The 11,423-nt window shown below is 43.2% G+C and overlaps 1 protein-coding gene across 2 annotated transcripts; it reads right to left on the bottom strand.

The window, feature by feature from the left end:
* Positions 1-2,108: 2,108 nt before the first annotated feature.
* UBE2J2 (ubiquitin conjugating enzyme E2 J2) lies at positions 2,109-10,854 on the bottom strand. 2 transcript variants are annotated; one of them, XM_039564046.1, is made up of 7 exons: positions 10,742-10,854; positions 9,111-9,241; positions 8,812-8,852; positions 7,738-7,840; positions 7,494-7,632; positions 7,096-7,176; positions 2,109-5,212 (listed from the first exon to the last, which is right to left on the bottom strand). In XM_039564046.1, exons 2-7 carry the CDS (start codon positions 9,239-9,241, stop codon positions 4,928-4,930), a joined length of 780 nt encoding a protein of 259 aa, XP_039419980.1. In that variant the 5' UTR covers positions 10,742-10,854; the 3' UTR covers positions 2,109-4,927. The 2 variants fall into 2 exon arrangements, with proteins under 2 accessions (XP_039419980.1, XP_039419981.1); XM_039564047.1 differs by lacking the exon at positions 10,742-10,854 and adding an exon at positions 10,129-10,226.
* Positions 10,855-11,423: the final 569 nt, after the last annotated feature.

Below are 11,423 nucleotides of genomic sequence, written 5' to 3'. Positions count from 1 at the left end.
CTAAACAGCCTGACAGCTCCACACTCCCCAGCCAGGGATTGGGAAAAGGCAGCTCCAGGCTCAGCTTTGCCATTCCCAGAGCCAAATCCCAGCGTGGATTTAGGGAAGATCAATCCTGGCTGTGTTTGGGAGAGTTCTGGCTGCTCCTGGGGGGATGGAGGGGTTGGAGCTGCATCCCAAACATCCTTTTCCCTATTTTGGGCTGGAATAAGTGGTGCCTCCCTTCCAGCCTCCTATTCCAGAGCACCTGGAGGGAATTGTTGGGCACATCCCAGCTTTGAAGCATCCAGCTTCCAAAAGAATTGGGGAATTCTGATGTCCTTTTAGGGGAATTCCGATGTTGTCCTTTTATAAAACAGCAAGTCCAGGAGCTCACAGGAACTGGGGGTTGATCCCTTCTCCCAGGATGAGTGGAAGCAACCTCAAGGTGTTCCAAGGAAGGTTAAAATTGGATATTTGGGAATTTTTTTCCCACAGGAAGGGTTGTAAAGCATTGGATCAGGCTGGGCAGGGAAGTGGTGGAATCGCCATCCCTAAAAAAACGTGGATGTGGCACCTGGGGATGTGGTTCAGGTTGGATTGGATGATCCTAAAGGTGTTTTCCAACCTGAACAGATTCCATGATTCCATGGAAGAGAAATAAATCCTTCTCTGAGCTCAGCATCACCACAGGAAAAATGGGAATGAGGAAGAAGGGAACAACATCAATTCTGCACCAGGACAGGGTGGAAGTGGAGAAAATCCTACAAGGAGCCACAGGAACGTTTCCAAACGGTGGGAAAATGGGAATCCCGGCCTTGGAAAAATTGTGTGCAGCCAGAGGAATGAAAAGTCAGGAAGAAATTGAGCTCTGATCCTTCAATCCCTGCTTCTGCAATTCCCATTTGCCTCAGGATAGGCCTGACCTATGCAGGGAATAATCTCCAAAGGGAAAAAGTGCAAAGGGTGGGATTTTCCCAGTTATTTATTGGAGATTTATCAAACAATTCCCAATCCTTGGCACGGAGATGGGGATTTTTGAAACCAGTGGCTGACACAAATCCCAAGTCCTGCTCCATAAAGATCAGGAGCAGGGAATAAACTCTTCCCTGGGATGGGATTCCCAGAGAAGCTGTGGCTGCCCCATCCCTGCGAGTGTCCAAGGCCAGCTTGGAGCAGCCCGGGATAGTGGGAGGTCCCTGCCCTTGGATGGGGTGGGAATGGCTGGGATTTAAACTCCCTCCAACCCAAAACATTCCAGGATTTTATGCTAATCCCATAGAAAGGCTCCCCAGGGAATGGTGACATTCCCAAGGCTGCCAGAGCTCCAGGAACGTTGGGACAACGCTCCCAGGGATGCACAGGGTGCGACTGGCGGGACCAGGAGCTGGATCCATGATCCTCGGGATCATTCCCAGCTCAGGATATTCCAGAATTCCAAAAAGACCCCGCTCCATTCCCGAATCCCGACGCGGCCGCGCCACCTCGTGGCCAATCCCCAAAACCACCGAAATTCCCGGAAAAACGGGGAAAAAAAATCCCTGCGGCTCCCAAGTTTCTCTCGCTCCAAATAGGAAAGAACCGGGGTGGGGCAAAGCTTTCAGCGCTAATTAAGAATTCCCAATTAATCCTAATGAACCCTCCTCACTCATGGCTCGGAAAACAATTTGTAGGAATATGGGAATGCTTGGAGTTTCTATTAAATTCATTCCTTTTCCTGTGGGGGTGATTTTTCCACTGGAAATGTGATTTTCCTGCTTTCAGAATAACATTTTTTCCATGCAAACGGCATCACCTCGTTCGGAATTTCCCTCCCTGACAAATTAACCGTTAATTGCCAATAATTATTAGTAGAAATTAATAATGATTAGCAGAAAGTATTCAAATCTATTCCAAAATTACCTTTAGGAACACAAGGTTTAAGGGAATAATTGGAATTATAAATGGGCAGGTGAAGAAAAGACACTGAGACATTGAAGGGAGGCTGGAAAATCCAACTGGAAAGGGAAAAAAATCAGGAAAAATGCTGTTTTTTCATCCATATATTTATATTTCTATATTAATGAACTGAAATATTCCCAATTCCATTTCTTCCCAAGGATTTTTTTCCCAAGAACAGCCCCACAAAGTTAATTTCTCATGGATGTTTATTATGAACAAACATTACAATGCAGCCATTCCCACTCCTCGGGACATTCCTGGAGCGAGGGAACTTCCATGACCTTGGAATCTGCAGGGAAAAGGGGAGAACTTCCAAAAAATCCAGGATTTTTTAATTAAAAAATGAAGAGTTCTTAAATGTGGGAAAGCTCCCAACCATCAAATTATACCAATTTTACAGAAATGCATGGAATTGCAGCATGGAAGTCAAGGATTTATTCCAAGATTATATCCTGAGAGGGAAATTTGAATTTAATTACAGGGCATGGGAATTTTTCCTCCATGCTTTGGGAACAGGAAGCTCAGATCCTGCACTCTCAGGAGAACACAACCCCCCCAAAAAAAGGGAATAAAGATTCAATTCCCAAAGGCAAGGAGCTGGATCAAACTCCTGGAATCCACAGGGATTGCTCCCAGCATCCCACAAATGGCACCTGGAATGATTCTCAAGTCTTCCTCCAAATCCAGGGAATTAAAAATAAATCTGCAGTTGGAATTTTGGCCTTTAAATACAACCCATTTTTAGGGGAAAAAAAAAAAAAACAAACCAAACCAACCCCACAGCATGTCCAAGGTTTCACCAAAGGAATTTTGTTCCCGATTTTCCACTCCCTAAAAACAGGATCCACCTTCAGGTGTAGCTTAAATCCCATTTTTTTAATGTCATAAAAAGCCTTTTATTCACTTTTTCCAGGGATTTTTCTTGGGAGCTTGGTTAGGAACAGGTCCCAAAAGCTGCTCCCAAAGCCTCCTTTTGGGGATTTTTTTTGTGGATAAAAATTTCCATGGGAGAGGATAAAGGTGGATCAGCAATGGAAAAAGGCAGGAAAAGGCAGTGGGAGAACACAAAAAGGACTGAGAGGGGTTAAAATCTCAGCTCCAGGTGCTTCTGCTTGGAGAAAAAATCAGGGAAAAAACCAAAGCCAGCCTGAAAATCCCAGCCCTGCAGGAAAACCAGGACATTCCCACTCTTCCCAGCACAACTTTTCCAAGAGCTGGTCAAGCAAAAGAGGTAAATTAAAAAAAAAAAAAAAAAAAAAAAAGACAAGTAATAAATTAAGATTTGGTAAGAAAATAAATAATCAAGGATTTATACACCTATTTTAAAACCTAGCTTTTTTTCCCCACATCCTGAAGTCAGGAAAATCAGATTTAGGAATTTTTTTAGTGAAGATTTTCTAATCTCTGTTCTAATTTTGGGGATTCCTACCTAGAGCAGGGAACTGGTGACGTTTTGGGATGCTCTGAGTTCTGCCTCACGAGTTTTGCTTCAAAATTCAGGGGTTTGGGAGATTTTTTGCTTAAAATTCCTCAAGGAGAAGCTAAAAAAGAAGAAATCTGGAAGGGAAAATAAAGCAGTTCTGAGAAGATTCTTAAACACATGAGGAATTATTTATTTGGGGCTTTTTAGAATCATTCAAATAAGACTTTACCATGAAATTCAGGGGGTTTAGCCCTGTTAGGACCCTTTTTGTGGGGGTTTTGTCACTTCTGGAAGGCACAACCAAGTTTGCCTCTAAAACAAAGCATTTGGAGAAAATGAATTAAAAAAAAAAAAAATCAAGCAAACTGAATTAAAAAAGAAAAAAAATCAGACAGATTTGGGAAGTTTAGTGTTGGATACAGTGAAAGAAACCTCAGTATTTCATTTAACAACACCTGAAGGGGAAGTGTGAGGGAATCACACCTAAAAGGAAAATATTTCCAGATTTTCCAATGAAATTTGGGGTCGAGGGCAAAATATTTCCAGAATCCCAGATGAATTTTGGGGTTGGGGTTGTTTTTTTTTTTAAGACTTGAAGCAAAACTTGAAGCAAGTGGAACTAAACTGAAGGTTTTCCCTCAGCAGATGAATTTTGGGGTTAGGATTTGATGGTTTTAAAGAGTTTAAGCAAAACTTGAAGTGGAATGAAATTGAAAGGTTTACACAAACTCAGCTGCCTCTGAGGGAGCTGCTTCGTTATTCCCACTGAAATAATTGGAATTTTTCCCTTCCCAGGTGCTGTTCCCTCCATCCCCAGAGCCAAAAAATGCAGATTTTTGGAACACACAACCAACTCTCTCCATGGGGTGGGTGCACTTTTATTCTTTGTTTCACCAGTGGCCCCTCGTGATGAGAATGAACTGTTACAATTTCCCTCCCAAAATGAAAAGCTCCAAAGTGAACAACTCCAAACCAACACTGGATGTGGGAATTCCCACTGATTCCAAAGTTGTTGTTTTTGTTATTTTTTTGCCTTGCTGATGGCCAACTGCATTTCCTGGAGGCCAAAGAAAACCTGCAGTGATGTTGTGACAATTTTGACAACGCATTTGACACATTTGGTGTTGTTTTTCCCACTCATCTAATCACTACTGACTAGATATGCAAGGATGGGCATTTTATTTGAAATTAAAAGAAACCAAATTTCCTGTAAAATCAATATTCACCAACCCCTTTTCCCAAGTCCACGTGGAATCTCTGTTTGGATCCCTGCCCACCTGTCCAACCTCTTCCCTAAGGAAAATAAAAGATGCAGGAACGATGGGATTTTTAAAAATTCAATGGAGTAAAAAGTATGTGCTGAAGATTTCCCAATTTCAAACCACAGATGGGAGGAGAACTCTACAAATCAAAGCACTAAAAATGTAGTGTCTCATCAATAATGCTTTGACTTCTCAGCCAGCAGCAAAATCCGCTTCACCCAAACTCCCAACGCAACCCCATGGCAACAAATCCCAAATTTTATCCCAGTGCCAGAGCCAACTACCACTAAAATTTGGTCTTTTGGGGGGTGTTTTTGTCCCCTCACTCTTGTGCTATGCTCCTCAGGACGTACTTGACTGTGTAGGCAAAGGCTGCAAAGCCCACGATGACAAACAAGTTCGCCAGGGCTCCTCCCAAGAGTCCGTGGTTCCTGTGGGGCTGCTGGAGCCCGGCGGGGTGGGCAGGGGCCAGGGGCACGTGCCCGTTCAGCAGGGGGTGCCCATTCTGCCCAAAGTGGGCATCCCCATCCGGAACAACATCGGGGAGAGGCAGCGAGGGCGGTCTGGAGCTCAGCTCTTCCTGTGCTTTCTGCTTTTGTTTGATCTCCTGCAGAGGGAAAGAGGAAATTCAGTGGTGAGAAGAGGAAGTTGTGGTGATTTGGGTGTTTTTGTTTCATTCTCTGCAGAGGGAAAGAGAAAATTCAGTGGTGAGAAGTGGAAGTTGGATGAGAATGAACTGTTACAATTTCCCTCCCAAAATGAGAAGCTCCGAAGTGAACAACTGGGATGTGGGAATTCCCACTGATTCCAAAGTGGTTTTGCCTTCCTGGAGCAGTTGGATGCTTTTGTTTCATCTCCTGCACAGGGAAAGACAAAATTCAGTGGTGAGAAGTGGAAGTTGTTGTGATTTGGGTGTTTTTGTTTCATTCTCTGCAGAGGGAAAGAGGAAATTCAGTGGTGAGGAGTTGTGGTGATTTGGTTTCATCCTCTGCAGAGGGAAAGAGAAAACTGAATGGGAAAGTGGAAGTTGGATGAGAATGAACTGTTACAATTTCCCTCCCAAAATGAGAAGCTCCAAAGTGAACAACTCCAAACCAATGCTGGATGTGGGAATTCCCACTGATTCCAAAGTGATTTTGCCTTCCTGAAGGCCAACTGCACTTCCTGGAGCAGTTGGGTGCTTTTGTTTCATCCTCTGCAGAGGGAAAGAGAAAATTCAGTGGTGAGAAGTGGAAGTTGTGGTGATTTGGGTGCTTTTGTTTCATCCTCTGCAGAGGGAAAGAGAAAATTCAATGGAAGTGGAAGTTGGGATGATTTGGGTGCTTTTATCTCCTGCACAGGGAAGGGAGAAGCTTCCCAATCAATGATTAAAGGATTAAAGAAATGATCAAGATTAAAGAAAGCTCAGTGGTGGGAAGTGGAGAGATGAGAACACAAGTTCTTCCAGAAATTTATACTGAACAGTTCTTAAATAGAATAAATTTATGTAAACAGTTCTTTAACTGTAATAAATTTATAGGGTAATTTCTCTAATTGTAATACATTTATATGGAGCAGTTCTTTAATTGTAATAAATTTATAAGGTATTTTCTCTAATTGTAATACATTTATATGGAGCAGTTCTTTAATTGTAATAAATTTATAAGGTATTTTCTCTAATTGTAATACATTTATATGGAACAGATCTTTAACTGTAATAAATTTATAAGGTAATTTCTTTAATTGTAATACATTTATATGGAACAGATCTTTAACTGTAATAAATTTATAAGGTAATTTCTTTAATTGTAATACATTTATATGGAACACTTCTTTAATTGTCATAAATTAACTGTGTTTCAATTGTACCAAGAGCTCCCCAACTCCTCCAAAATGACCAAATTCAGTGCTTGACACCAACAATCACTGGTCAAAATTTTGCCCACTTTATTTTTCATTTTTAAGACTTTTTTTCAGAAATGTCAAGTTCTTGTGTGTCCAGATTGGTTTGAACACAAGACATTAAAAAAAAATTAAGGAAGCAATTAGAGGAGTTTAGGATTAGGACTCCAAGTATTCCATGTTAAAATATCTCCTGCTGCCTTCAGTTCACCAGGAAGCATCTCCCATCCTCTGGCATTTTTGGAAATGCTAAGAAAACACAATTAAACCCTTCCATTTCTAGTTCTTTCTGCCTGAGGAAGAAAGGAAACAGAGAAAAAGCTTTTCTCTTCCAAAAGACAACAGAGGGAGAATGGGTCCTAAATCAGAGCTTTGTGAACTCCTTTAGGAACAGGAAGAGAGGAATCAAATCTGAAATCCCACACAGCTCAGGGATAAGGAAAAACCTGGAAAAAGGCTCTTCTAATAAATAATTAACACCTTTTAAAAGGTTTCCAAGATTAACAAATGAAGCTCCAGTCTGGGAAAATCCTGACCAGGAGAAGCTGAAGCAGCACAGAAAACTGAATTATTGTAGGGATAATGAATGATGAATGAATATTCCCTTACCTCCACCACTTCAGGGAAGAGCTCACAGAAGACTTTATCTTTTAAATTAAATGCTAAGCTCTGTGCAGCCAGCTGCCTTTTCTGGGGAGGAAACACAGATTATCAGCAATTGCATGAAAATTAAATCACTACGTTTCAATTCAACCCCTGATTCCCCACAGGAACGGTGCAAACCTGCAGCCAAGCGGTTTGTAACACTTAAAACATCAAATTTCTGAGTATTATTCACTAAAATATATGTTTATAGGCATAAATTATGTTAATTGTTGTTCCTGTGGGATCAGGGCTCTGTGCTAGAGGCTGGAAAGAGGAACAAAATCCCAACCACGCTTTATCCCTGAGACATCCCAAATTCCCAAAGCTTCCCCCAAAAGCCCATCCCAGCCTCTGGAACTCACTGTGAACTCGGATGTCTCGATGCTGCCCAGGGTGGGGCCTTTCTCCACCATAAAACTGAGGAGGCCTGTCAGGATTGTGGACACTGACCAGGCTGGATTCCAGGTATCCGGGTGGAAATCCGTGATGGAAAGACACAACCTTAAAAACAACAACCAGGCACAGAGAGGGTTGGATTGGCCATGGGAATGCTGGGGAGTTGTGCACAGAGCTGGAATTGCTGAAGAGGTGGAAGGAAGTCCTTACCTTGTGTTACACTTAAACCTTCCATTGGGTGTAATCATATAAATACTAGGAGGTTTGAAGGGGAATTCTCGGGGGAATATTAGTTTTCCATGGTAATATCCACCTGCAGCACACAGAGAGAGGGCAGTCACTGCTTGGGCATCAAGATCAAGTCCTAAACTACCCAAAAATGGGTTAAATAAACCCCTCTGATTTATTCCTTCTCCTAAACTACCCCAAAAATGGGGTAAATAAACCCCTCTGATTCATTCCTTCTCCTAAACTACCCCAAAAATGGGTTAAATAAACCCCTCTGATTCATTCCTTCTCCTAAACTACCCAAAAATGGGTTAAATAAACCCCTCTGATTCATTCCTTCTCCTAAACTACCCAAAAATGGGTTAAATAAACCCCTCTGATTTATTCCTTCTCCCCCTCTCACTAAAGAAACCAAACTTTTCATCCTGGACCTCTAAAACTCAGGGATAATCATCCAAACCTGCTCTGGATTTACTCTGCAGGAATTTCCTCACATTCTCTCTTACAAACAGGGTTTTCTGCTGTCCAGGCTGGGATATATTTAAGGAAAACCAGCCAAAATATATTTAATCCAACACAAACTGGTCATTTTTCTAGGAATTAACTGAAGAATCCAAATTCCAAAGGCATTTTTGAGAGGCTCCAGAAGCCACTGTGAATTCTGTGACTACAACAGATCAATGAGGCTTTTACATTTCAACCTTTCTGCAGAAAAATTCCAAAACAGAATTTTAATCTCAGTTCACTGAGAACATTTCTGTGGTAAAAATGGGAATTTTGAGATTATCTTTGTCATAAATTAGAGAATGTTTGCTGTAAAACATAATGAAATTTAATACGAATATTTGTCTTCAGTTTAACCTAAATTTTATTTTATTAAAGCCCTCGATAACAGGAAAATGATTGACAGCAGCATCACTGTTTCTTTATCTCTTTCCCATAGCTCTGAACTGGCACTGGAAGTTTTAGGAGCTCTTTTTAGTGGGATTATTCTGCCTCTTCCCACCCCCCTGGAATTCCTGAATTTCCATGCAAACACCACAGGCAGGGCTTTACCTTCATAGGGGGTCAGCTCAGGCCCTCGCACCACGTAGTGCCTGGAAAAAAGGGAAATGGAACACTGGGAAACCACACAATATCCCAAAAAACCCCCAGGATCAATCCCAACCACACAAAGCCATCAAAATCCAAAAAAAAAAAAAAAAAAAAAAATCAGGATCAACCTCAGCCAAAGTTTCCTTTTCCACCTCCCCAAACTCAAGGACAGAGGGAGCCAGACTTGAAAATCTTGTTCTGTCCTTGAGTGAGGAACCATCCACCCCAATTCCCACCCCAATTCCCTCCCCAATTCCTACCATTCCAGGATATTGGATGGGAGGGGCTCTGCACAGATGTAAGGCACTGGATCTTTTTTAATCCTCAGGTAGTCTTGTTTCAGCCTCTGGGTTGCTGTGGTTGGTGCTCTCTTATTGCTGTTGTTGCTCATCTAATCAAAACAATTAATAAATAGCATTTGAACAGACACAGAAGTTCGTGGACACTGCTCCAGATTTGTGCAGAACTCACTTTATGGATTGTATCTGAAATATAAATTAAATTATCTTGGGTTTTAAGGAGCAAGAATCACATAAAATCTTAATAACAAAACCCTAAGTGAACTGGGTGATCCTTGGGATCCCTTCCAACTTGGGATATTTTACTCCATTCCTTTCTGTCCTAAAGGCCTTTTGGAGCAAATAATTATAAATTTACCCCTGTTCTAAATTAAATTCATCTGCTGTTTTTACTGTTTTAACACACCCAGTTCTCTGAAATGAATAACAAACAAGAACCTGACTTGGGAGTGAAGGATTTTGAATTTCTGATGATTCTCTCCCAGGTAAATAAATAAAACTTCAGGGTGAGAGAAGGAAATTCCCTGCTGAATTACAGGACAAAGGAAGCATTATCCCTTATAACTCACCTACAGAACACACACTAATTAACAGCTGCTATTTAATTAACTTTCCCCTCAGGAGTTTGGGGAGTTATTTGATTTTACACAAGGAAATTCAGGCAGAAATAAATGAAAACACAAAGCAATGTCTCCAGTATGACATATTATTAAATTTCTATAGCCCTCTCTATTACAAATAGGCAAAATGTATTTTAAAAAGAACTTTTAACCCATGAGTAACAGTTATATGTGGTCAAATATTCCACCTCAACTCAGAATAAATTTGTTTAACCTGAATTTTGCCAGAATTGCTCTAAATCATTGATACAACCTACAGTATTTTATTTTTGAAGTCACACCTCTTGAAATCAAAAAATTAACGATTTTTTTTCTCTAAAGAAACCAGCTGTGACTTTAAAATATAAATTAAATAATACCTTTCTATTTTAACACAATTATTCGTTCTGATGCCCACTCCACAGCCACCTTCACCACGGGCAGCAAAAAAACCAGCGAAATATTTCAATTATTGGGATTTAAACACGCCTCAAACCCTCACGTGGATGAATATTTACATCTGAAAGGCGGAAAATAAAGGGCTACGACCGCAAATCCTCCTTTCCCATCTGGGTAAGAAGACAACGGAGCAGAAGTGAGGGAGCACAGGAGGACAAAGAGGGAGGGGAGGGATGGAGAGAGTGAAAGGGAGAGGGGAAAAAGGGGGAAAAGGGGGGAAAGAGGGAGAGAGAAGGAGGGAGGGGCTGAAAGGGAGAGGGGGAAAGAGGGAAAGGGGAGGGAGGGAATGAAAGGGAGAAGGGGGAAAGAGGAAGCAGAGGAGGAGGGAAGAAGGGAAAGAGGAAGGGAGGGACTGAAAGGGAGAGAGGAAAGGTGCAGAGAAAGTGAAGAAGAGAGGGAGAAACGGAGTGAGGTGGGAAAAGGAGGGAAGGAGAAGGGGAAAGAGAGGGAGAAGGAGAAAGGCAGGGAGGGGGGGAGAGAGGGAGGCAGCCCGCCCGTTCCTCCCCGCTCGCTGCTGGCGCAGGCCCCGCTCACCTCTCCGCGACCGCCAGGCCCCGGGCGGTCCCTCCTGCCCGCGGCGGAGGGAGGGAGGCAGGCGGGGAGCGGGCGGCCGGGCCGCGATGGCGGCGGAGCGGGCGGGGCGGGCAGCGGCGGCCGCGGCTCCCTCACGGCTCCAGCCAAGATGGCGGCGCGGGGCGGCGCTTCCGGGAAGGAGAGGCGGCGCTTCCGGGGCGCGCGCGCGGCCTCGCGGCGGGTTCTGCTTCCGCTTCCGGTCCGCCCTGGCGGGAAACGCTGAGGGGAGGAGAGGCGCGCGGTTACTCGCTCCTTGTCGCGATATAAAGTGACAGAAATACGCGATCGCGGCACGTCCCGAGCTGGAAGGGAGCCGCAGGATGATCGAGTCCTGCCCAGCAATCCCACCCTGGGCATGGGAGCGTTGTCCAAACGCTCCCGGAGCTCTGGCTGTGACAACTGCTGGGTGGGGAGGGACTCACAAAGACCATGGGAGTCCAGCTCAGTGCTGTATTTGGAAGGGATCACGGCGTTGTCTGATTTTTCTTTCCTGAGGGATTGGCCATAGGCTTTTTTTTTTTGCTATAAATCTGAATATTTTCCTCGGATTCCCGGTGTGCATAAACGAAAGATGGAGAGAGGCTGTTTACAAGAGCATGGAGTGACAGGACAAGGGGGAACGGCGTTAAGATTTAGGTAGATA

Source organism: Corvus cornix, chromosome 21, assembly GCF_000738735.6.
Source record: "Corvus cornix cornix isolate S_Up_H32 chromosome 21, ASM73873v5, whole genome shotgun sequence".
Taxonomy (NCBI): Eukaryota; Metazoa; Chordata; class Aves; order Passeriformes; family Corvidae; genus Corvus; species Corvus cornix.
The sequence above is the reverse complement of the archived record's forward strand: the minus strand, read 5'-3'. Positions and strand labels throughout refer to the sequence as shown.